This window comes from Lepidochelys kempii, chromosome 21, assembly GCF_965140265.1.
Source record: "Lepidochelys kempii isolate rLepKem1 chromosome 21, rLepKem1.hap2, whole genome shotgun sequence".
Classification (NCBI taxonomy): domain Eukaryota; kingdom Metazoa; phylum Chordata; order Testudines; family Cheloniidae; genus Lepidochelys; species Lepidochelys kempii.
Window position 1 is genome coordinate 15,162,412 of NC_133276.1, and position 25,907 is coordinate 15,188,318.

The 25,907-nt window shown below is 57.1% G+C and overlaps 1 protein-coding gene across 3 annotated transcripts in view; it reads right to left on the bottom strand.

Annotated features, from left to right (window-relative positions):
* Nucleotides 1–860: 860 nt before the first annotated feature.
* LOC140901520 (aminopeptidase B-like) overlaps nucleotides 861–25,907 on the bottom strand; it is a 41,531-nt gene continuing 16,484 nt past the window's right edge. The window contains exons 8-17 of one of the 3 annotated variants that reach the window (XM_073320473.1): nucleotides 22,653–22,761; nucleotides 20,948–21,172; nucleotides 6,585–6,734; nucleotides 5,496–5,717; nucleotides 5,048–5,140; nucleotides 4,813–4,938; nucleotides 4,382–4,474; nucleotides 3,332–3,448; nucleotides 2,389–2,584; nucleotides 861–2,104 (exon numbers count right to left, since the gene is read on the bottom strand). In XM_073320473.1, coding sequence (XP_073176574.1) covers nucleotides 1,993–2,104; nucleotides 2,389–2,584; nucleotides 3,332–3,448; nucleotides 4,382–4,474; nucleotides 4,813–4,938; nucleotides 5,048–5,140; nucleotides 5,496–5,717; nucleotides 6,585–6,734; nucleotides 20,948–21,172; nucleotides 22,653–22,761 — 1,443 coding nt within the window. In that variant the 3' untranslated portion in view covers nucleotides 861–1,992. Of the gene's footprint in view, nucleotides 2,105–2,388; nucleotides 2,585–3,331; nucleotides 3,449–4,381; nucleotides 4,475–4,812; nucleotides 4,939–5,047; nucleotides 5,141–5,495; nucleotides 5,718–6,584; nucleotides 6,735–7,806; nucleotides 7,943–18,377; nucleotides 18,743–19,637; nucleotides 19,781–20,947; nucleotides 21,173–22,652; nucleotides 22,762–25,907 lie in introns of those variants that run through there. The other 2 variants (XM_073320476.1, XM_073320475.1) reach the window with 2 other exon arrangements.

A 25,907-nucleotide genomic window follows, 5' to 3' on the forward strand; every position in this document is an offset into this window, starting at 1 on the left:
CATAGCCTTGGAGCAGCAAGCTAGAGCCAGACTACAGCTCCCCCAGCCAGGGAACAAGGGGCAAAGACAGCCAGGGTGACAGACAGGGCCATGTTGCTTAATCTCAGATACTACAGGGATGGAAGAACCTGAAAAGAAGAGAACGTGGCAGGTGCTTTCAACACCCAGCCCCAGCAACGGCAGGGACCCTGTGTGTGCGTCCGTGCGGGCTGCAGGGTCTGCCTATCCTGCCTACCTAAGCCCTTCCACGGCCCCCTCCCTGCAGCATCTAAGTCCCGAGGAAGCCTTCCCCAGTAGAACCAAGGAGCTCTGGACTTCAGGCAGGGACAGATGGCCCCAGAGCAAATATGGGGGGACAGACATGGGTCCATCAGGAACAGACTCAAGGCCCTCAATCTATTTAGCTTAACCAACAGAAGGTTGAGGGGTGACTTGATCAAAGCCCATAAATACCTACATGGGGAACAAATCTTTGCCAAGAGGCTCTTCAGTCTAGCAGACAAAGGTCTGACACGACCCAATAGCTGGAAGTTGAAGCTAGACAAATTCCGGCTGGAAATACAGCGTAAATTTTTAAGTGAGGGTAATTAACCCCTGGAACAACTTTACCCAGGGCAGCAGTGGGTTCTCCCACACTGGCCATCTTTAAATCGAGCCAAATGTTTCCCAAAAGTCTGTGCTCCAGTTCAGTTAATTAACCATTGGGTTAATGGAGGAGGTCAGACTAGTGAGGGTGACTACAGTCCCTTGCAACCATGGAATCTGTGACACCCCCCCCCCACCCCTCCTCCAGTGAGCAGCCTGGACCCACTTTACCCCCAGTCGTTATAGAAGCCCCAAGGAGGAGGCATACACGCCGCTTGTAAAAAAAGCAACAATTTATTTCTGATATACTCATTATCAAACCAGGAAAAGACCTTGTGTGTCCGCCAGACCCCTCAGCGTCAGGACGCACTAATGCCACATTCTGTACAGAGACCGTCAAAGGCCAGAAGAACCTTATTTCAGCCCAGCTGAATACTGAGAACAGTCACTGGTTCGAAGAGGCCAAGTGCTTCCAGGACACTCACAATCACGCAAGAACAAGCTTATTTATGAAAAAATAGATCTCTATATACATTATATACCCTCTGTTTATGTTATATAAATTAGAAGCAGGAGGAGAGCGCCTCATGGGGAAAGGGGATGTTATCACACTGAGGGGATAGGATTTGCGGGGCAAGGAGGCGAATGCCCCAGGAACAAAGAGGGGAAACTCTGCCTGATGCCCCGGCTACTGTCACGGTCCCTCCAGAGCCATCCGAAATTCACAGTTCTCTCCTACTCCCCTTGGGCCAGCGCCGCTCGAAATTCACGAAGCATCTGCTTGGGCCATTCACAGAGCAGCAGGCTACTCATGCCAGCGCACAGCCCGCATGGCTGGCAGCAACCCCACGGCGGGCAGCGCAGAGCGGGCATGCTTGGCAAAGACACAGCGCTCAGTGCCTGTTCTCTTCATTCCATCTATGGCACGGGGCGGCCAGTGCCCCTGTAGCTGGCACACCGGTGCATCCCACTTCCCAGACCGTGGCTGACCGCAGCAGTAGCCAGGACCGCCTGCTCTGCTTGGACATTTGAAGTCCCCCGAATTCGATTGTGAAGAACAGAGCACGTCGCTTCCACTCTTCCAGGCTTTGAGAACAGCCAGAGTCACTGTAATTCCACTTGGAAAGAAGAGTCCAGCAATGCAACAATAGAAATAATGGTTTACAATAACCTACTTGAGCCAAAATATCAGCTGTAGTTACCTAGGTGCCGGCGGGTAACCAGCACATACACTTGTGCCCCTAGGAAGGTGCTGGAGACTAACACACAGCCCGGGACAGCAGCTTTGGGCTCCAACGTGTGACAAAAACTCTTGTCTAGGGAGCACGGTTCAGTGCATTATGCCTTGGGTCTCGCCCCTGGGCCAGACGGCCAGAGCCCGAGTCCTTGTAGGGCTCCCCCGGCTCCTTACTTTCGGTTCAATACTTCCTCCTCCTTCCAGCCACTGGAGTTCTTCCCAAACTTGTAGACCAGCCGCCTCCCGTCAACCCGCTCCAGGATTTCCCGCTTGTAGTAGTACCTGGAAGGGAAGGAGGGGACATCAGCACTGGATGCAAGGCAGCCTAGGGAGCGGGTGTGGAGGCCATCTGGAAAGGGAAGAGCCTGAGGCCGAGGACGCTGAGAGACGGAGGCTGAGAGAGGGCCCCATTACGGGGAGGCTGGGAGAGGGGCTGTCAGGGTAGGGTAGGGAAGCAGAGGAGGCAAAGCATGGAGCTTTGGATGGAGGTAGGCCCTGGAGCCTTGGAGACAGGCTGGGGCTCCTGCCTCTCTTGGGCGGGACGGGGGCAATCCCCTGAAACCCACCTCATGGCCCGGCTCAGCTTCTCGTAGGTCATGCTGCTGTTCTTCTTCTTCTGCCCCCAGAGCTGAGCCACCGCCTCGGAGCGGAGGAACTTGAAGACGCCCTCGCGTCGGTCCTCCCACTTCATCAGCCCCTCGTTCAGCTCGGGGTGGAGCAGGATGTCCCGGATAAACTCCCACAGGTGAGTCCCTCTCGGGGCTGGAACAGAGAGAGGAGGGACGGTCCAGTTCAATGTGGGGGCTCTGCAGAGCCAGGACCCCACAAACCCAGCAGGCTGGAGGAGGCTCTGCAGAAAGTGCTGGCCAGGGCTGGGAGCTCCATGATAACAGCGGCAGCTCCCTGCACCCTGGGAACAAATCAGCCCTGCACCCAACGGGGCTGCAGAAGGTCCAATAGGCAGCAGAGCCAGTGTTGTTCCTCCACATGGGAGCTCACTCAGGGGGCTGCAGCCCAGACGGGCTAGGCAGCTGTGCCCCACTGAGGCACATGGGCCCCAGCCCCCAGAGGAGACTCTGTGGGTGGTGCAGTTACACAGATCCGGAAGTCCAGTCCATCTCCCCCACGCCCCCAGCCTCGTGGTGGCACTCCCTTGCACCCAGCCCACCTACTGGGGCCATGCACTGGGACCAGGGATTGGACCTTAGGAATCACCGGACCATCAGCACCAATCGGAAAGCACTGGGGGCTCCGATTCCCTTGAAATCAATGGCAGTTAAGCACCCAAACCCCTTTGAGGATCAGTGCCTAAAGGCTGCACTGTGCAAGGGGCTGGCCCTCAACGTACTATGGGCTAGGAGCCCCCATCCCTCCTCCCACCTCCCCTCCCCAAACACGGCCGAGACAACTGTCCTGGTCAATTCCAGGGCTGGCCATTAACTTCAGCACCCGGACGAGCCAGGGCATAGTCACCCTAGCCCACAGGAGCCCCCCTGGCCTCTCACGTACAGTGTTTGCTCTTCTTGGTCTCCAGGCAGTCTCTGTTCTCCTTGCTGAATTTCCGGGGCCTGCCCCTTTTCCGCTTCCCATGCTTGACGTCCCCTTTGTCATAGTCGGCAAAGCCATCTGTGCGGGAGGAGGTGGGAGACGTTACTGGGCCTGTCTGGGTTTTATAGCGGGCCCACCCTGCCCCGGGGGGGTCTGAGCAGCCTCAGCTCCTGGCTCCTCCTTCTTTAGAAATACAAGGCGAGATGACCATTGTAATTCCCTAGGGACAGGTCCCCTCTGCAGGCTCAGGAAACTGCCAGCCTGCCCGACCTAACCGGCGATCCCTGTTTAGCCACCCAGCAACAGGGCCCCTTCCCCCATCTCCTACACCTCGGGTTCCCTGGTAGGCCCTGGGGAGAAGGCCTGGACACTGGTTCGAATGGTCGCTATGGACTGTATCCTGCCCTGTTACGCTGAGCATGGCACAGGGATGCAGTCAAAGCTCCCCACACCAGGGGGTTTCTGACCGCTGCCTACGGCAGCATGGCACACCTTGGCCAAGTCCCCCACCCTCATCCCAGCCCGTGGCGCTGCTGGCATCCGTCCCATTGCCCATCCCTTTCCGGGTCGCCATGGCACCAAGGTTCTGCCAGCTGCTGGGGCAGAGGGTCTCAAAGGCAAATCGCATCCCCTCCCTAGGCACAAAGCAGGGGCAGAGGAAGGAGCCCAGGCAAAACCCAGAGCCAAAGCCAGGTCTACTTCCTGTCCAGGTTCCATTTCGTTCAGCCCACCAGAGTGCGGGAGATCCAGATAAAAGCTCCTGGGTTTGACCCATCCTGCCTGGATACCATGGCAATGAGCACCTGAGAAGTTTCCGAGGCAGAAAGCTAAGGCAGGCCACCTTTAGCAGGGGTCAGTTCTCAGTGCCTCCTCCTCAGCCGAGGGGAACCAACCAAGCTCTCTCCAGTGGGAAGGGGCCTTTCCTTTCCCTCCCTGACCCTGTTTTTTTTCCAGCCTTGCCCTGCCCCAAGCTCATCTCTCTCCCCACCAGTTGGGAAGGAGGCGACTCACCATCAGAGGAGAACAACTTCACTTCTGTCGGGTCGGGATCTATGTCACTTCCACCGGAGTCTTGGGAGTTGGGGCTGTGGGACATCCCGGTCCCTGGAGGGCAAAGCGGATAGGTTGGATTTCCAGTTATTCCCCTCCAGAAACACTTCTAATCAGCAGAAAGCAGTTCTCCCGGCCAGACGCACCAAATGCTCCCCAGCAGGTGGTCTGCCCTGGAATGAGTTTTTGGGGAACTCTTGCATGAAACAGGGCAGGGTCTCCAACTAGAACCCAGATGTAGGGCTGTGTCCCCATCCCAGAGAACCACACACGAGACGGGAGCAGACACAGGGCCATCCAGGACTGATGGGAGAGCCTACTGATGGGAGAGCCCGGGCCTGCACCATGGCCAAGGATGCCCTGACGCCGAACGTGAGCGACGAGGACTTTACCTGAGGCAGAGATGTCAGAGCTGCCTGGAGACAAGGCACCGGAAATGTAGCTGAAGTCTGCCTGGAAGAAAGGGTTTGTGGATTTCATCTCCTCCAGGGATTCCTTCGTGTACGAGTTTCCCAGCTCTAGAAACAGTGGAGGAGAGAGCAGGAAAGGGTGAGCCCCATCCAGGTAACGGACATGCACACGGCAGGGGCCTCAAGGGACAAGGTGTGGCCAGGGTGCTTCTCTTACCTGAGGCACTGGAGTCCTGGAAGATCTCTTGGGAAGACATGTCCTCTTTCTCTAGCAGGTCAATGATCCAGGTCAGCTCATCGGAGACCGAGACTGCAGGAGGGGGGCAGATAGGAATTAATTTTATTTGACCAGTCCAAAGGGCAAAGGCACCTCCCCATGCTCATCCCGTGGGCCCCTTCATGGGTTCCAGCTGTTCCCCTGCTCTTCTGGTACAAGCCCTTCTACACTCCCCAATGTGCCACCCAAACCTCCCTTCTAACCGGAGTCTCAGGAAAGGAATGGGCCTTGCCCCGGGTTATAGGGCAGCAGGGACTGGGGACATGCCAGTTTGGAAGCCCCAAGGAGGTGCCCGTCCCCAGCTCTGGCTGGCTAGGCAGGGCTAGCTCACTGTGGGCCCTGCTGGCATGCGGCGGAGGAAGATCTGTGCTGGGTCACTGGCACTCACCGATCTCATGGAGGCGGGCGTAGAGCTCGTCCCCGAGTGGCCCGAAAACGAGCCGCAGCTGCTCCGGCGTGCAGTGGCAGAGCATGTAGCCGTCCATGTTGCAGCAGGAGAAGTTGATGGCACTGGCGTCGTACTTGTTCTTCTCCACGTGGTAGCTGATCCACTCCAGCACCTGCGCCTTGCTCCAGAAGTACGGGAGCTCGCTGAACCACGCCGGCTTCTCTGTTGGGGAGAAAGGAGCAGGGCTCAGAGGCGCTGCTCACCCCATGGGGCACCCGGCCCTGGCTCTGGCTGGCTGGGCAGGGCTCTCGATGAGCCCACATCACAAGGGATGGAGTTGGCTCTGCTGGGCACAGAGAGTCAGATGGGCGGCGGGGGGCGAGGTTATCTTGCTTAGTCACCGTTGTGGCATTGTCATGTGCCCCTGTCGCCTGCTCCTTTATCTCGGATCCTGCCTGACGGCAGGGTCCGAGGGAATGGCCGAGGGCAGCTTCTCAGCTCCCAGCCCAGTCCTTCCCCAAAGGGCACTGCAGACCCACCAGAGGGTATGGGGGACCCCACCCCAATCCCAACGCCCAAGAGTCATCTTCCCCCTTCCACGAGCCCCAGCTGGCCGGTGGCCCATCCGACCCAGTCCCCTGTCTCTGGCAGCAGACTAAACCCTGATGCTGCAGAGGAAGGAAGCTGAACTCCCAACCTGCCCTCATACCTGGGCAATGGGGCAAACAAACAATAACAATAACACTTTGCACCTTCAAAACATCTTCCATCCAGCCTCCCATGGGATCCACATGTTAATAGGATAAACCTGGCAGGCAACCCTCTAGGGGAGCTATTGAAAGTAGCATTTAGAGAGGGAAACTGAGGCACGGAGAGGAGCAGGGACTTCCCCAGGTCACCCAGTAGCAGAGGTGGGAATAGAACCCAGGTGTCCTAAATCCCAGTCCTGTGTGCTAACTACTAGGCAACCCTATCTCCCTTCTATTCCAGGGGCGGGATTCCATCTGGTGATTAGCTTATGCCCTGACTCATTGTCACTGCAGGTCTCCTGCCTGGCTCTGCCCCATGGCACGCAGGCTCCAGCCCCACCTGTGGTCTCCGCAGGCAGCGCGAGGTTGTCCTCCTTCCCCAGGTGGGCCAGCAGTTCCATGGGGGGCTGAGCCTCCTCCGGCTGGTACATGGCGCTGATGTAGTTCGAGAAGATGTTGCTGATGTCACAGGATCCCGCCATAGAGCTCTCTGCCAAGAGATTGCACCTGTCAGCATGACTCCAGCCAGCGCCGCCTGCGAGATACAGACCTTGCCAAGCTGGCACTTGAACCCCGGGCAGGGTACAGCCTGGGAGCACGGAGCCCGCCCCGCCCCGCCCCGCCCCACGGAGGGGACAGGGTCGCAGCCAGCAGTCTGTGCGTCTCCCTGCTTCCCTTGCCCCTTCTGGTGCCTCAGGCCCAGGGTCCGCCGCGATCCGGGGCAGCCGGGATCCGAGCTCAGCCTGCAGATTTCAAGCCGGGGTGAATCGTCACCACATCAAAAAGGCTCAAGCCCTCACTGGACCATTGGAAAGCACCCTGTGTTCTCCGGGCCCTTTGCTGCCCTTCGCTGTAAAAGGGAACAGAGACAGGCTCCCCCAGGGCTGGAGGCTGCGTCCCAAACAGTTTAATGCTGTCAGCCAGCCGCTGACAGAGCACAAGGATGAGAACAAGCCGCTGTCATTCGTTCCAAGGCCTCCTTCCATCCAGGGTGTAAGTCTGGTAGCACCTGGCCAGGAGGACGGGGCTGCGCAGGGGGGCCAGGGTGGATGGCACTCGGAGTCTCCTGCTTAGCAGGCTCATCGCACTGCCATCCGCAGAGAGCTGTGGTCTGGCTGCTCCGCCGGGAAAGAGGCCATGTGCAAAATCGGTCGTCACCACTCACCCCATGGCCCCATCTCCCAAAGCGCCCCAGCCCCCGCGCAGCCAGGGGTGCCCAGCCAGCCACACTCGCTCCCTCCCACCGGCTCCCTGGATGCCAGTGTCCTCAGCCCAGTCCTCGAACCCAGCCTTAAATGACCCAGAGCAGTGACCGTCCCACCATCGACACACCTGCCCGGGCATGAGAGCCGGCGAGCAGGATTGCCGACACTCACCTGGCTCAGCCCAGGGCGGCGGAGGTCTGTGCAGGTGCTTTCTACCCCTAATGCCCAAAGGGCTTGTTTGACCAACAGGTGGCTGGCGAATAAGGAGCAGCTAGCGGGGGGCGCACAAATTCCTCCGCCCTGGGGGACGTGTAACAGACCCTATCGAGCACGGCGCACAAAGGCGTTGGTACCTACCACAGTGCCCCCAGCAGCAGCAGTTAATCCACAGGCAGCGAAGGGAGGGTGTAAATACTCCAGGTGCACCGCTGGCTTCTAACCACTACTCATCTGTGCCTTAGCACCTACCCCTATAGGCGGCCCCTCCCGGGTATCTCACCTTATATAGCATGTATCTTCGGTAACATGATCTCAGGGCTCTAGGGGAATTCCTAGCCCAAGCATTCAAGCTCCAAGCTTCATCGGATTTGCATAATGGGTGCCACTGGCCCCTTGCCAGTGCTTTCTTGCCGGGAAATCAGGGCTGGCCAGTTTAATGATTGTCAAAGCCCTCGCCCGGCCTGTGCCAGCGTCTCACCCCTCACCGTGTTTTTCTCTCTTTCTAATCTCACGTGTTTGTTTGCTCACAAAAGCAGGCTAATCGGCTGCCTCCTCCCTGCCAGGAATGGCAGCCATGTAAGGGGCTGGCGTGCCAGCCGGGCCTCTCCCTGCCAGGAGTCCAGCATGGGGGGAAGGGGGCAGCTGTGACCAGACAAACCTGTGCTCGGCCCCCACCAACAAGTTGTGGCTCCCATTGGCTGAGCTAAGAACCTCAGCGGCAGCTCCGGATCCCCCAAAAGTCTGGAGTTCGGGTTCAGCCCGGCCCTCGTAAATGATCCCTCTAAAATGGGCACTGCACCGTCTGGAGTGTAACCACGCTGGGCCATTAGAGGAGGGGCCTGTTTGCCACTTGGCCAGCCTGATGCGGGGACAGAGCCTCCGGAGCCAGGACAGCACCACTGGGCAAGACAGGCCCTAAGCCTCCCCCAGCCAGGCCCGGAGCTGGGCTGGGCCCTGGGGGGCAGCTGATTTGACCAGAGAATGGTGTAAATCCGGTGATGGGAAGAGAGGATTTTCCTTATTCTGCTGCTTCCAATGTATGCAGGGGTTTATTTCTGACCAGCTCCGGCTGGGCTGGGGTCCCTCCTGCCCATTCCCGTCCCTCCACTTCCCAGGCGCTGGAGAGGGCTGTTTGTCCCAGCCCTGCCAGTCAGTGGCATCTCGCTCACACTCACACATGCGTGCACACGACCGGGCTGGAATGGGTGGGCGGGGGATTCGTTACAGCGGCTGCGGGTCACGGATGGATCCCGTGGTTCTCGCCAGCTGTCCAGCTCCCAGGCTGCACTGCCGGGTGTCGCCACGCGCGGGCTGCATCCTGGCCTGGAAGGGACGGCTGAGTGTGCGACAATGCATACGGGCACACCCAGAGGCCGCACAGTGTGTGCACACACACATTCACAAGCATGCACGACAGCGCTCTCGCACGGACGAGCGGAGCGCCTTCAGGGCCGAGCGCTGCACCATTTGTGACCCTGCAAAGTCCGTGCTTCCGGGTGGCCCGAGTTTAGCCCCCGCTGCGGCTGTGAACAGCCCACCTAACCAGCCACTCCGGTCACAGGGCGTCTCACGCCTCCGCCCAGTGACGTCACACCCAGTTACCCCACTTCTGGGAAGGTTGCCACGGCCTCGGAGTTACCCGGGCCTGTGATGTCATCCAAGTGACAGCAGGGCAAGCTGGCTAACGACGCAGGCTAATTTCATTGTTCTTCAGGACAGTCATTAGTGCGTTGTGTGTGACCGGGACACCACCCAGCCTTCGCTTTCTGGGCACTACGCCTTAACGCACGGAGACTCCCGCCGTGCGTGGGGACCAGCAGCCATTGCGCCCCCTCCCCCACGCCGCTCCTGGAGGTTCGCACTGTTGCCTGCGTCTGAAAGCGAGCCAGTTTTGACTGAGGAGCCTAGTGGCACAATCGGGGTGAGATGTTATCCCTCTTCAGTGGCACTTTAACCGCCCCAGCCCCTGTATCAGAGAAGATCAGGGTTGGGAGGGACCTCCGGAGATATCTAGTCCCACCCCCTGCGCAAAGCAGGACCCTCATAGAATCATAGAATCTCAGGGTTGGAAGGGACCCCAGAAGGTCATCTAGTCCAACCCCCTGCTCGAAGCAGGACCAATTCCCAGTTAAATCATCCCAGCCAGGGCTTTGTCAAGCCTGACCTTAAAAACCGCTAAGGTAGGAGATTCTACCACCTCCCTAGGTAACGCATTCCAGTGTTTCACCACCCTCTTAGTGAAAAAGTTTTTCCTAATATCCAATCTAAACCTCCCCCACTGCAACCCTCAGTATCCCTCTCTAGCAACTGAGGCTCAGCCAACCCAGTAACTAGTTCCTAGACCATCCTTCTGACCCTTTCACCCAAGAGTCCAAAACTAGCTTATAAAGCGCCCCCACCCCCCACTGAGATCACTCCCACCTGCTGTTGAAATGCAGCCCCCTCGGGGCGGAACGTGGCAGCTGTTTCATGGTGCGTGGCCACCCCACGCAGCACAGGGCAGGCCGTTGAAATAGCAGGGCTTTCTCACAGCCCTGCTCTCAGGATGCGTCCCGGTGGGAAACATGCCCCACTATATAATCCCTGCACTCCTCTGCCCAAAATCCAACTTGCCCCACAGGTCTGAGCTGGAGAAGTCGCTTTTGCCCCCAGCATAGCCTGGAGCCTGCCCAAGAACTGAGCAGCCGCAGAGCCGGGCTGAGCTCCCAAGTTCCCCTGGGGGAGACTCGGGGAGCAGCAGTGGCCAGACGGGCGGATTCTGCCCATGCTGATCTCTGTCCCACTCACACCTGTGCACCTGCAGGACAACAGGTGCGTCTGCCACACAAGCCCTGGGCCTCACTGCCCTCTGGTGGCCATGTCTGGGGTAGCGTCCTTTTGGGGGTACACTCAGCAGCAGCCTGGACTTACAGGGGGGCGGTTTGTACAGTGTGGAAAACGTGCCCCTGGCTGAAGGAGCCAAACACCCCCAGAGGCGTGGCCGCTGCGAAGGGCTGTTTGTGCAGGCTGGGGCCAGCTTGCAGAGGCTGCTGAGTGTGTGTTCGAGCCGGAGGACACCGATGCCTGTCAGCGGGTTTCGAAATGTGTTTTCAGTCTGCACGGGAACAACAACAAAAGCTCTCCGAGGAATCGCGCCGGGGGAGAGGGGTACGCGGCCAGAGCCGGGTGGTGAGGGCGCTGCTGGGGTAGCCCTGGGTTCAAGATCTTGCTCTGGAGTTCTAGCTCCAACTGGCCTGTGTGTAATTGAACGTTTAGCCACAGCACTAAGCTCCTCCCTGCACAGAGTTAGGTTCCCAGTCCCTAGGATCCCTGGTAGGAGCAGGGCCCTGTTCCCACACCTTTCCCCCGCTCATGGCAGTTTGCTGCAGAGGACCATTAGGAGGCGCTGGGCCTGCATTTTCAAGCTTTTCCCGGTAACCACGAGGGCTAGAAATGGGACTTTTATTTTAAAAATGCAAGCTGAGAGTCTCATGAAATCACAGGACTCCGGGAGCTGGGCCTTGAAGGACTCCCACCCCCCAAATAGCACAAGGCTCACGATAAAAAGCAAGGCCGGACTGCTCTCGCTCTCCCCAAACTTGGGGGGTGATCACTGAGCCCTCCCAGGCAATGTTCCCCAACTCTGCAGCGTACTGCTACCTGCAGTCTGTCAGAGCAAGGTCGCCGCAGTGCAAGATCTGCATGCCAACTCCAGGCTTTTAGCATAGCTGGGGTTTATTGGCAGAGGGTGGGGGAAGGGGAGGAGCGGGTGAGATGTGGGGGTGGGGAGACAGGGGGGTGCCCAGGACGAGCTGATCGATTGGCAGGTTCATTGGGAACATTTCGTGTTCCCGCCTCGCTGGGCTGAGCTTGGTGCCGACAGGACAGCTCCAGCTGCAAGGCTGCTAAGAGCAGCGCTGTGCGTGAGACCTGACAGCGTGTGTGTGTGTGTGTGAGAGAGAGCGAGAGATCTGGTGAGGGTGTGTATGTGTGTGTGTCACCTGGAGGGGTATATGTGACGCAGCAACGCAGTTGTGTGTGTTTGTGTGTGTGATGCAGGAAGGCGGTTGTATACGTGTTTGACCTGACAGAGCAGGTGTGTGCGACCCAGAGGGGCGTGTGTGTGTGTTTGTGTGCGAGGGAGACCGATGTCATGGCCTCCGGCACTTTGTCCTCGAGAACATCCCGCAGTGGCCTGTGCGAGGCTGGTGCTAATTGTTCTCCTGGGCGGCCGGTGAGGGCAGTGGACTGTACACGCTGCCAGGAAGCCTTGTCCCTGAGCTATGGGCTGTCGCTGGGCCGTGCTGCAGGCCGCCCGTCACTCCCAGTGCCCCATTGTGGTGACGGAGCGTCCCGGCCCCTCTCTCCTGGGAGCTCTCTGGGCTAGCAGCTTTCCTGGGCTTCCCACCTCCTGCCAGCCAATGGAGCTGTCAGCTCTCGCTCCGGCTGGCCCGTCTATCCCGTGTGCCACTCTCGCAGGGTAATCATGGAGCCTGTGCGCGGACCTGGCAGCGGCTCAAAGCAGGACCCGCCAGGCTTTCTAAGGCATGGGTTGGCTCTGCCATCGGGGCTGGCACTCAGGAGGCCCATGTGACGCCGGCGTGTCCCTCAGTTCACTCAATCCCAAATCCCGCTGAGCTCTCCTCCCCCATAACAGCTTGTGTCAGTGAGTTCCACAGGCTGGTCACCAACCAAGATTGGGAGAGAGAAGCCAGGCGGTCCGTGAGCTGGACGTCACAGCACTGACAGACATTGCCCTCGGTGGGCACCGGGCTCCTGGGCATGGGGACAGGCTCAGCGGAAAGTGCCCTCTCTGCCCCCAGCCTTCGGCGTGGCTGAGACCAGGCATGCTGACCAGAGCCACTGCAGGCTGGGCACAGCCGAGGCTGTGCTGGTATCAATGTGGGTGCAGCCATGGGCAGGCAAGATGGGCGCAGGGGCTGGAGAATGTCGCAGGACCAGTCAGCTCAGGATTCTGCGGGTGTGTGGGCATCACACCCAGCTCGTTGTCCGTCCGTCAGTCTAATGGCTGGTCCCAGCGACTAGCACCGCCGGCTGCTCACTCAGGCGCACCCCGGCAAGCTCCTCTCTAGCTCGCGAGGGGAGGCCTGTGGGTCAGGTCCTGAAGGGCCAAGGTTCGAGTCCTGCTGGGGCCTGTGGGGCCCGTGTATGTGCAGAGGTGGTCTGTTACAGATGCTGATTCTGGCTCGTTGGCTGCTGCTAACCTGCTCCAGGCAGAGTGGGCCTAGGGAGCAACCCCTGCTGCACTGCTCGCGGGCCCAGCTGCGCCCAGGGCTGAGTGGGAATTTCCGTGCTGGGGAGACCAGCCACACCCCCTCTGCAGAGCCGCTGGCTCCCTGGAATGCAGGAGAACCAGCCCCACGCCCCAGGGTGCTCCATGCACCCGCCCTGAGCCTGCTCACGGCTCCTCCCTAACCAGCTAAGTTGCACGCCAGCACTGGGAACTGCCCCTGCCCTCCCAAACAACCTGCTGCTGGGAAGAGGGCAGGCTATTCCCAGGAGGAAATGCACCCTGAATCCGACACCCAAAACATGTAGCCTCTGGGCAGCGGTTCCCAGTTCGTGAGCTGCCGGCAGCCCAATCCACACACAGCTGGGCCGCGCAGCGGGGGTCTAGGGTCGGGGCTGCCACCCTGCCACCCAGTCCCACATGGCTGAGTCCAAGGTCCCTGCTGCCTGGCGCCCCACCCAAGGCTCTGCTCTTGGCCCCACTCTGTGAAGGGGTCTCTGGGCGGGAGGCGCTGGGCATAGGGTCGGGGGGGGGCGCTGTGGTTCTCAACCTGCAGTCCAGGTAACACATTGTAGGCCGCAGGCACAATGATAAATCGGTTGAGTACCACGGTGTGACTTACCACCCGCTGGGACGAGCCCAGACCGGGGTGTAACTGGCTGAGCAGAGGTTTCAGTGGCCCAGGGTCAGGCGGTCCTGCGGCTGCTGGGGAACTCAGCGCAGCACAAGCTGCCCATGGCGGCCCCTGCCCTTCTCCCTTCCTGATGGCGCTACCTGAGGAAATGCCCTTCTCTGGGTTAACCTGGTGCAGCTCAGAGGGTGGTGCTACTTATTCCATTGTTTGGCACCATGCCCCTCCCATCACTAGGGCCCCATCTTCCAGCGGCCCCCTTGGGATGGCATGTGCTTAGAGCGGGTGATGGGGTGTCAAGAGGCCCTTCCCTTCTCCATGCCTCAGTTTCCCCATCAGTATCACCTATTTTGCTGCGGCTTGGAAAGCTGCTTAACGCACTGCATGGCACATGCTTTGAGATCGTTGATCGATCTGCAGTTCCCATCCCCCGTCCCCATGGCAGTGGGCCCCATGGGTGCTGCACACCGGAAGGCCTTTCCCAGGGGAGATTTAGGCCTATGGAGCAGCTCAGCTGGGATTCAGGCTGTCAGCACTGGAAAGAGGCCAGCCCAGCCCCACAGGAGCTCTGCAGACAATCTGAGCCCATCCCCAACCCCGGGGCCAGGGAGCCCCAGTCCCTGAGCAAAGGCTAAGGTCTGAAATAACCATGGCACTGAAACTGACCAGGTGGATGCAGAGCCAGGCTGCACACCCCTCGCCCACACAGCTCCCTGCAGACATTCCCAGCGTGGAGGCCCAGCATTGGGTGCACCAGGGGCAGCTGCTTGGGGACGGGACCTGGACACGGCCCTGCAAGGAGGCAGGTCCTGCTGCTGCCCACGGTGCAGCAAGCTGAGGGGCCAGGGCGGACGGTGCCCAGGGATAGGGGGGATGGGCGCGCTGTGTACAGATGCTTCTCGCTCGTGGTACAGCTCAGGGTGGGGGACGTCCAGTGGGGCAAATGAATCTTCTCATGCCTGGATCCAAACAAACCTTCGCTCACAGCGGGGGCTGTGTCAGCCACCACCTGCCATGTGGCCCCTGTCCCTCACCCCAGGCCTCTGCCAGGGCACCAGGGACAGGCCTGGGGGCACGGGCCGGTGGAGGCTCAAAGCAGGGGTCACTTGGCTGCCCTTCGCTAGCCTCCAAGGGGCAGGCTGGTGCTGCTCGCAGACCTTTCAGCACAGTACCCAGAGGAGCAGGGGCAGCGTTCAGTAGGGATACCAGTGCTGCCTGCCCTGCACTTTTAAAGGTGTCCCAAGGCCACCTCTGCTGGCCCTTGCCTTTGCCCTACCCTTGCTATGGCAGAGGTGACTGGAATAGCTCCTGGCCTGGGGTCTGGGGCTCTCCAGCTTTGCTCGAGGCTGGGGACACATTCCTGGTGCAAGGCTGCTGCAGGGAGTCTCTGCTGGATGGGCAATGGCAGGGGCTCGAGTTCAGTGAGGTGGTTAATATGGACAGTGATCCACTGAAATCTGCTTAGGCAGATGGCTGGGCCTTGGCCCAGGGTGCTGATGCAATCCTGCCAGCTCTCACCAGCCCCTGCTGCAGGAGTGCCTGTCAGAGCACCATGAGCAACGTGCTTCACGCAATTTGGGGTGGAAAGAGGGCACCTCCTCTGCACGATGCCCTGAGCTACCGACTTCCAAGGGAGCTCTTCTGCAAACCGCTCTGAGCCCTTCACATTAACCAAGGCCACATACTGCCACCCTAGTGGAGGCAACTCCCTCTCATCCCCTTTATAGATGACTCAGAGCTTGGGACAGAACCCAGAGACCTGATCTAAGGCAGCCAAACCTCAGCCATGCCGCCTTTCAGAAGGAGCATGCCAAATTATGTGCTTGTGCAACCCACACGAACACACCATGGCTCTCTGGCACCCCCTAGTGACTGCAGCACATAGAGAGGTTTATGAATCTGCAACTACCTCCCTGCAGGGCTGCTTAGCTCAGCCGAGTCCTTCCAGCTGGCCGGCCAGCGAGCGAGAGCACAGCCTTGGGCAGAACTCGACGGGGCTCCCCGGCACAAAGGGGACAGGTTAGATGTCGCTGGCGGCAGTTCTGTCAGGATTAATAGCACTGGACTAGGTTACAGGTGGGCAAACTGAGGCTAAGAGAGGCAGTGACTTGCCCAGTACGTCCATTGCAGAGCCAAGAAGAACCCAGGCGTCCTAACTCCCATTCCAGTGCCCCATGCTGCTGAGGGCTGGGGACTAGGAAATCAATGCCAGGGCCCCCAGACACCTCCGTTTCCCTTAATAAACCAGCCACCATAACTAACCACCCAGCCCAACCACTCCAGCTCCCCCCAGCCCATGGCACTGAAGATCCCAGAGTCAGAAGGGGGCAGAGGGGGATTTATGGCAGCCTCTTAGGGGTTCCCCCGGCCAGTTTTTCTACTGCCTTGCTGGTCACAAGATGCAACGCGCAGGGCTTTTCACGTTGTGCACTCGGCTGCACGTGCAGTGATCTTAACCAGCGGCTGTGCCGTCGCGGCTGGGAGCCCGTCGCGGCCGGGAGCCTGTCGCGGCCTGGCTGGCACCCGGGTCCCACTCTGCATAGTGACAGCGTGCCAGCTGCAGAAGCCATGTGGCGTCTCCCAGCACCAGGGACTGGCCAGGAAGCAGGACAGACCCATCACAAAGCTCCCCAGCAGGGAGGGGATGGTAAGGAGCGAGGTGGGGAAGGCAGGGGCTCCTGGGAGGGATGGTAGGGGGCTCCCTCAAGGGCTCAGGCATAGGCACACATGGCAAGGGGTCAGGCTAATGGTGGGGGGAGAGAGAGGAGGGTCAGGCTAGAGCAGGGGGGCACAGCCAGTGGCTGGTTTCTCTGTGCCTCAGAGGTAGCAACCCAATTGCCCCTGGGAACAGTTAGTGCCAGGCCACGGCTCTCTGCCGCTGTCCTCTCCCTCCACGCAGGCCTCATGCCTGTGAGAGAAGACACTAATGAAAGATCCAGCTGGAGGCTTAGCCCGACCCCCGGGAAAGCCACTGCCCACATCTGCTCAGCGACCAGAGAGCAGGCACTGGCAGCTGGGCTGGGCCCATGGACACATCATGCTGGTCCATGGGCACCATCTGCTGGCCACAAGAGAGCTCAGCAATAACCTATGCGGCTGCGCACACGTGGGCACGGGCATGGCAAGCTGGCTATGCCAGGCCCCGCCGGCCCCAGGCTCGCTGGGGAACGCTAGCAGGGCATGGAGCCCAGGGCACTGTGCTTTCACCTGCCTGGCACTGGGCGAGGGGCACCCACTCTGGTACAGACAGGCCCAAATGCCCTGGGGAGAGCAAAGATGCCGAGCACCACAGCTCACCCTGCTCAGAGCCAGGCCCGTGCTAGGCAGGCTGCCACACCCCGCTGGGGTCACAGTCCCAGAGCAGGTGCCCCAGGTGTGGGGCGCTCTCCTCCCATCCTGGGCATCACCACCATGCAGGCTGGGCTCAGTTACTGGCCACAGCTTTGGCCCTTTTGCCTCAGGAGCCTGGTCGGCCTTCCCGGAGCCAGGCAGGGAGGGAGGTGGGAGCCGCTCCCGCACACACAGCCCAAAAGCCTTTAGGGAAGAGGTGGGCGAATTCCTCAGGTGGCCTTGGAACGGCTCAGTGGAGAGCAAACAGCTTGGCAGCCAGGCCAGTTTAATGAGCCAGGGCTGCTGAGGTCCCGTCCGTCCCTGCCTGACCTCCCCTCCGCTTTGCAGCAGGCTCATTAACTAGGCCTGGTGCAGTGGGAGCATTCCTGCTGTATGGGGGCAGGTGGGCTTGCTCGTTTGCTAGGCTGAGCTCTGGCAGCTGCACGCAGGGCACAGCCCATCTCTGCTGCACAGCCCCCCAGTCTATCAGCCATGAAACCGCAAGGCAAAGAGGGAGCCTGGCTTCTCTAGGCGCGCCAGCTAGCATGCTGGGCCGGGACCACAGTAACAGAGGTCCTGCACCCCCTCGCTGAGTGTTTGTGGGGAGGGTCTCCCTGCTGTAACACTGCCAGAAATCAGTGATCGTTCCTGCTAGCCGCACTAACAGTAAACGGGCAGATGGTCTGAATCCCTATCCCCTACCGCTGAGTCCTGTGTCATGCTGGAAGCTCAGCACATCCCCAGCATTTCCCCCACCTGAAATTGCCCTGACTCTTCTCCTCAGCTGCATTTAAACCAGAACGCACCAGCTGCCCTTGGGCCCATCAGCCTAGGGCTTCTTCCCCTGACGCAAGCGCCTCGAACCTCAGAGCCTGATCACCAGCTACAATAAAAAGAGCAACTCTGATGGGCTTTGCTGGCCTCTGGCAAAGGCAGCCGCCCAGAACAGGGAGGTAACAGCCACTGTCTGCAAGGAGACAGCAGAGACCCCAGAGAAATAACTGCCTCCTTCTTGTGAGAACAGGGTGGGAGCAAAGTGTCCAGCTTCAGCAGATCTACTGCCACTTCTCAAACAGGGGGCCTAAGGCCTGGGGCTGTTCAGACCCCCCATATGGGAGCTTGTCCCCAACCAGATCACAGGCCTGGCTTTCCTGGGCAAAGGCTGGGCAGTGGAAGGGTATGGAGGGGATTAGACCCATCAGTGAGTTGGAGAGGAGGGGACCCTGGGCCAGAGCCCAGTCAGGAGCCCTGTGCTGGAAGGATGCAGCAGGGCTAGGGGTAATGAGGAAGATGGGACCCAATCTGGTGGGCGAGGAGTCAGAGGAGCCCCCCTTGTGCAGGATGCATCACTATTTATTCCCCCCAGAACTGAAAGAAAAGAGCCAGGTTTCAAGGGGTGAATCCCCTCCCCTGCCATCAGCCAGCACATGGGCTCTTAGCAGGACTCGGGGGTGAGGGGGGGTTGCTTTTAACACAGACCCCGAGTCCCTCAAGAAGCCTCCGCCGAGCACCACCAAGGAGAATACAAATGACGAAACGTTTAATAAAACCCCGTGTGTGCCAGCGAGTGAGGGGGCCCCGGGGGTTCACACCAGCCGGGGGATGGAGCCTCAGGCAGGCCCAGAAGCATGGCTCCAATGGGGAGAGGCCCCCTGGGTCACTGGGGTGGATGCAGCAGAGCTGAGGCCCTGGTGTCTGCCTCTCTCTGGGATGAGCCACTAGGTCCCCACTGGCTCCGAAGCCAGGATCTTCTTGACGTAGTTCTGGACATTGACGTGCAGCTTAGAGGCCGTGGCCGAGAAAGTCTCCACGGCCAGCGCTCGGGCGGACTCGGAGCCACTCCACATGGCCCGGTAGAGGGGGAGGGTGTATTTCTGCTTCCCCTGCAAGGCACAAATCGCAAAGGCCACGAGGAGGTTAGGCTCTAGAAGATAGGACTGGACCCACGAATTACAGGGCTCTGCCCAGGGGCCACTGTCACTAAGGCTGGAGAAGAGTTTCCCATAGAAACTCTGTGTTAACTCACCCACAGCTCCCTGAGACAGTCCCCCTTCCAGTGCGGATCGCTCGCGCTTGGCCTCAGCCAAAGACGCTGCACGCAGAGAACGTTAGCCAAATCCAGGTACCGAACGTCAAGAAAGCGTGCACGTGGGTGTGCAAACACACATGGGTGTGCTCATGCAGCATCAACTTTCCCCCATTTCACAGAAACTAACTCACCCACTTCTAAAAATGGGTAACGGAGAAAATGGCAGGATTACAAGAGCAAGTGAGCTGGACAGTCCTTGTGCAGGACCAGCGCCTTTGCACGGCTTGCCAACAGGTTAGAAGAGCGAGAGCAGATAGAGAGGGCAGCACCTGTCTGCACAAGAACCTGCAGCCCCCCGTCCTCAGGCAGTTCCTAAACTGCATGAAATTCTCTGACCCGCTCTCCCCTTCCTTCACTTAAAAAAACCTGGTTGCACATAAGCCCTGGAGTCAGGAAGATGCAGTTCCAGTGGCACTTGTCCATTGTCTACTGCTGCTCCCTCTTCTTCGATGCGCTCTCTAATAGATGCCTAATTTTTTGGCTGAATGGAGGCCGGCAACAGGCATGTGCCGAGCTTTAAGCACGTGCTTAAATCCCGCTGACAGCAAAGGGATTTAGGGACGTGCTTGTGGCCTTAAACGTATGCCGAAAAACCAGAGAACGTGCAACGGCGTTCCCTGCAGCTGGGCCTGGCCTTCGGCTGACGCACTCCCAGCCCCGTGGAGCTGGCAACGGCGTTACCCACAAACCTGGCTGTGGAGGAACTCCTTGACTTTGCCAAACTCGGGCTCGTGGCTGTTCTTGAGGACGATCTGGCACCAGCGGAGGCCCAGCTCGGCGTTCTGCGCTCTGGAGATCTTCGGGTACGTCTCGCTCAGCTTCGCCACGGTCCCTGGGAAGCGAGGAGCAGGTGCGTCAGCCCAGCCGGGCTCAGACACGGAAACGAGCAGCGTTGGTACGTACTTGGGTGGGGTCAGCGAGAACAAGCTGAAAATGCCGCGGGCTGCAACTTAGCAAAGCCGCGTATACGTGGCCCAGGCGCCTTGTGCCTTCAAGGAGATGGCGGCCGTTTAACGGACCACATGCCCACGGCACAGAGGCACGGCATGCCACTAATGAGTCATCGGACAGCTTTCCTCCACACCCCAGAGACATCATTCTCGAGCACCTTGCAGCCAGCGGGCCTGGTGGAATCATCGCTCAGCCAAAGCGAAAGCACTCAGCAGGCTACATCAGGTGTCTAGACTCAGCACCCGGGGTGGGGGAAAGATTCACAAGAAAAGCCAACCAGGAAGCCACGACTGCACCCACTTTACGCCAGCCAGAGGGACCAGACCTCTAGAGAGATGGAGACATTACTCAGCAAAGGGCTCCAGCACGTGGGGAGCTTTTGGTTACCGAGGAGCAGGTGGCCGTACCGCTGAGATCACCGTTGAGCTCTGCGGCATGTTACAACTTCCTGCCGCTAGAATACTGGGGAGAACGGCTGCAGAGCACATCACACGAGGCTGCTCTAGGAAAAAGGGTTCAAGACTTGGGCAGCTACTGGTGGAATCACTATGGAATTCGCCACCCTTGACATCAGCCCTCCCAGCTGGACTGGGAAAGGGACCAGTGCACGGCAGTGAACGCAGGGTGCTTGCTTGGGCATGGAGTTCTGCTATCCTGACTCGCAATCAGTCATTTCTCTCTTTGACCCTAGGCAGGCGACGAGGCCTCAATACACACCCCTGCTCTTCCCTCCCTACTCGGTTATTGGAGAGATGGAGGCTTCTCCCCAAAAGCAAAAACGAAAGCCCAGCCACTGAACTCCCAGTCAGCTGAATGGACCCTTCATGCATGCACCCCTGGATAGAGTGAGGTTGGAGGTACGTTGCCTGGCACACGTCTCCCCACCTATCTGGTTGTACTGGAAGTCGCTGGTGAGCATCCAGCTTGGGCTAGTAACCAGCGTGCCTCTACACCATGGTAGGATTTGCATTAAGGCTTCACTGCTTTACAAGGCCCACCGGTTTGTACCCAACTCACCCCCTGCCCAGAGGAGGTTACTGGTCCTTACCATCTGGCAAAGGGGATTTCTGCAATATCTTATCAAGGAAGAAGACAAGTTGGTAGGTTTTCCAGGCGGTGATGTCCACAGCTTTGATTGCCTCCATGTTCAAACTGCTGGCTGCCCAGAGCTCTGCCAGCCCCTCTGCTGGCTTCATGAGCGTCTCTCCCGGGGAAAGGTCAGGCAGGTAAGGGGGCCAGCCGGGCGTGTTCAGCCATCGATCAAACTCAAAGCCTGCAGCGGAGAAGAAGAGAGAAGAAGTTGGGTTGCGTTCTCTGGACATCACTGGAGCCACCTCCCAGAATAAGCATGCTCAGAGCAGGCAGGACTGGCAGCGGAGCCAGATTCTGCTGCATGCCAGTGCACCCAAGAGGTCGCACGAGCAATAGCAAACAGGAGAAGCTGAGAATGGAGAGACTGGTTTCTAAGCTCCATCCCTTAGCAAAACTGCATCATGGGGGCTCCACAGTCATTGTCTCTCATTGACTCAACTGTGCTGAGCCTACAAGTGATCGTGTTAACAGCCTGGGATCTGAGAGTAAAGCTGGGTTCTTTTCATCTAATGCATCATCCCATGTAACAGGTTCTATCCTCTGTCACCTGTGCATTCCCATTGCTTTTAGGGGGATATGCCACAGGCATTACTGAAACCTAGTTAGTTATTAGTTCTGTGGATGACGTTTTATTACCCCAGTTTTAATCGGAAGGGCAGGGAGCATGTGGACTTAGCCCTGGAATCAGCCCTCTGTGGGGAAAAGCTGAGGCAGTGCATTAGCATATGGCAAATAAATGGAAGAGTACACAGCAGTTAGCATGCAAAGAAACAGAGTAACAGACTGACCAGTATGGCCAGAGAAGCAGGGCTCAACTTTAAGGAGAGGGAAAAGTAATGGGCATGTCGGTTTGATTGCAGAGAGCCTGAAACAAACTCAGGCAGGCATTTCTGCTTTGGCTACACACCATTTCCATTTTTAAGGTTTTCTTTGGCACCATGGGTTTGTAGCCAGCTATGCTGCTAAAGATATATGGGCATACGCTAAATAAGGTATAGGTGTGGATTTAAGGCACTAATGCAAAAGCCTACATGTTTCAAGCCTGTAAAGACAATAGCTTAGCCAAACAAACTAGGGCCCATGGCCTAAAGATGGGACATAAGTAACCCAAAATGACCCCATATCACAAGATAGAGTGGTGTTATAAATACGTGCTGCTGACAGGTAACCACAAGATGCCAGTTTATACCAGCCTTAAATTATCTAAGTTAGGAACATCCGCAGATGTCCAATCACAAGAATGCCATGGTAACTAACCGTTGTACATGAGGCAAAAGTCCCAGTAACCTATGGGTGAAGGGCACCCCAATGTTAGTAGGGTGAGGGAATACAGATAAGGAAAAGGGGCTGAAATCCATAGCCAGAGATACAGCTACAGGTGCTAGACAAGAAACTAACTTTAAAAAAAGAAAAGAAAAGAAAAGAAAAAAGAAAAGAAAAGCGGAGACTCTGGAGAAGGTGGGGGCAGCCTCAAGCAGTGCTGGGTCACTGACCCGGCCCAATTCTAGCCCTGGAGAAGGGACAAGCTGCAGTTGCTGGTTACTACCGAGTCCTGTATGAAGGTTTCTCTCTGGTTTTGGGGAGTCCCTGGCACGTGGGACAAGGAGGCAGAGGCTCCTGAGTGCTTGGAAGGAGATCTGAGACTCGACAGCAATACTGACCTGGAATGGTGGCCACGCCTTTTTTCTTCAGCTCCGGGAAGTACTCCAGAAAGAACTCCAGGGCCTCGTCGGCCATGATGCTCTGGAACTTGAACTGGTTCACGTAGGCCTGCGGGGGCAGGGTGCTCATACTTATGCTCCACACAGGCAGGACCAGCACAGACCCACAGGGCTTATGTCAAACTACTTTAAACAATTCTGCTTCCACTTCCAGTTGTTAACTGGATCCCCAGCCTCTCTCCCGCTCACGTTTAGCCAATTCCTGCCCATTCTGACGGCCCTGGCGCAAGCAGGCATGAGGGAAGCTCCGTGACACTGTTCTCCGATTCCCATATCCCAACCTTGGTCAATTCTTTTTGTTTTGTGGGGTGAAGCTCACCAGCAGCCCCCTGTGCTGGAAGCAATGGGGCCAGCTGTTTGGCATGGAAGCCTGCTCCCCACGACCACATGCACACCGTGTTGTTAATTACAGGTGAAAGACACCCAGCTGGGGATGCGGTGCCCCTCAGCTCCCAGCACTGGAGGGTTGTGGGTGGCAAAGCTAGTTCTAGATTCTCTGTCTCCAGAGCTACAGAAGCCAGAGTGATCAGCAACTCAGCCAGCTCTTGCTCCCAAGCTGCAGACGGATGCTGACTGGCAGAGTGCAGTAAGGCACATTCATTAACAATTGTCATCTTGTTCCCCCTCCTCTTCCTTCCAGCGTTCTCATCTCCCCCGCCATCCAGTCTTTTCTCAAGTACCTGCCCCCTCATCCCTCCCCTTCCCTCCCCCCCGTGCTTGGCCACTGACTCCCATTCTGTTCTGTCCCCTTTGCTCCCTCCTGTATCCCAATCTCTTGCTGAGTTCTTCCCCTCCTCTCTAAATCCTGCTCACTAACCTTAGAGTGCTTCCCAGACATCATCTCACCAGGCCCCTAAGCCCCATGTGTGGGGATGGCCTTTTATCCACATTGTACGGGAGGGAAACAAGACATGACACAGGAGCTGGAATTAGAATACAGCTGCCCTATACTCTCTGCCCTGCACTGCCCCATACTTAGCCCAGAAGAACATGCTTCCCCATGCCCTGAATGGACTTTGAGACCAGTAGTAAAGGACTCTATAGTATTCATCACCATACAATTTTGACAGGTTTCCACACACCCCTTTCTGCTTTATGTCCCACCTTCTGGTCTCATTGTTGGACGTGTTCACATTTGCCATGGTGCCATTTTGAATTTTTTTTTGTTATTGTTTTTATGGGGAGCATTAGGACTGCTTGGGTGTGAGTTTCAGAATGGCATTTTCCTGAACCAACTTTGCACACAACTTTCATGAAGGTCTTTCTACCATTTTTCAAGACAAACTGTGACGAAGTGGGACTGTTCTTAATGTTTCCTCTGAATAGTGTGGGGGTGCCTCAGTTTCCCCTAGGCAGTTCTTAAGTACCTATGGGGTGGGATAAGGGTGTATGCTCATTGCAGAGCCCTAGAGAGCAGGTGTGTGCAGGGGTCTGGACACAGAATGGCCGACACCCTGCTTCCTGGCAACTGATGGCCTGGGCCCTTCCCCCATGCAAGGTGAGAGCTAAAGGGTCGGAGAACAAAGGAATCAGGTGACTTCCTGGCCCGGGAAAGGGACAAAGCCCAGAGGAGGAGGGGCTGGAGGGAGTTTCAGTTTGGGGCTGGCTGGGACATGGAGTGAAGGGCAGACGTGGTTGTCTGACTCACTGCCCCCCAAAATAGACCCAGCTGAGGGGTCCCGTTCTCTGCACCTACAAGCTCTGTTTTAGACCATGTTCCTGTCATCTAATAAACCTCTGTTTTACTGGTTGGCTGAGAGTCACGTCTGACTGCGGAGTTCGGGGGCAGGACCCTCTGGCTTCCCCATGAGCCCCACCTGAGCGGACTCGCTGTGGGAAGCGCACGGAGGGGTAGAGGATGCTGAACGCTCCGAGGTCAGACCCAGGAACGTGGAAGTTGTGTGAGCTGTGTGTCCTGAAGACAGGCTGCTCACAGAAAGGAGACTTCCCCAGAGTCTTGACTGGCTTCGCAGGGAGCATTTCCACAGCATCACCCGGGGACCCCGTGACACAAACGTTAAAGGCTTTATGTAAAAAGAGGTAACTTAATCTTGGTACAAAACTAAACAAAGAAGGACATCTGCTAAATTTACATACATTTTGTAAATAAAGACTTATACATGCATGCTCCTTTTGACTGGTGTTTAAAAAGTTTACGTACTAAAATTTTACTTGGTTTTACAGCATTTAGATTTTTAAATAAGTTAAAGGAAAAGGAAGTAGCAGAGAAATAGCATTTTTAGCTCTGCTAAAAGTATCATCGCCTGCTTTCCATAAGCTAGTTTTTCATTTGTCAGCCTGTGGTTTATATAAAGCATGTAAATCTAAAGCTCTCTTTACAGTTTGTAAGTAATAAGTTTTTAGAGCAGTTTTCCATTAGGCAAAACTTTAAAAAAAACACTTTTTTTAAAAAACGTTTGTGTATTGCTACAAAAACATGAGTTATGTACAGCACCTGTCTTTTCTTTTATTTGCTTAAAGAGATACATTTTTGAAACAGACCAATGGTCATTAGCCACGCCTCTTGGCGCATTATGATTGGTTCAGGAAAATGCAATTCTATGACCTGTCTAAAGAATAGCTTCTGATTGGCACAGCCAAGAGGTGGGGCTTGTTCAAGGCCGACTGTCCTGGAATTACTGGCATTGCAGGCTTCTCTCTGCCACTGGGTCAGTGACACAGGCTCTCTCTCTGCAGCTTCTCACTCTTTCTGTAACCAGCTGAAAGGTTTTTGCTTTTCTTGGCTGTTCTACAGCTTCTCTCACTTTGTGTCTTGTTCCCCCCCTCCCAATTTCTCTAAAACCACGTTCTATGACTAATATTTAACATGTCTTACAATTATTTTTCCTCTAAAAAATCTGGCATTCAGACTATTTCAAAATAACCTAAATGCATACAAATGTTTTTCTCCTAAAAGGCCTGTTAACATATTTGTCTTAACACTGTATTCCTATTTACTAAACTTTATGCAAAAGGGCCTTAATGTGTGTAAAGCCTATTTTGTTCTGAAGAGACTTCTCTTTTTTCCCCTCCAGGCTTACAACTTTTTAAATGGCTCTAAATGTGAAACACACACACACACACAGACGCAATCCTAATACTCCCCCTAAAATGTTTTTAAAAAACTGAAATGGCTGCCACAGCAAAAGTGTACATGTCCAAAAATGACACAGGACACAACGCAGAGAGCCTGGA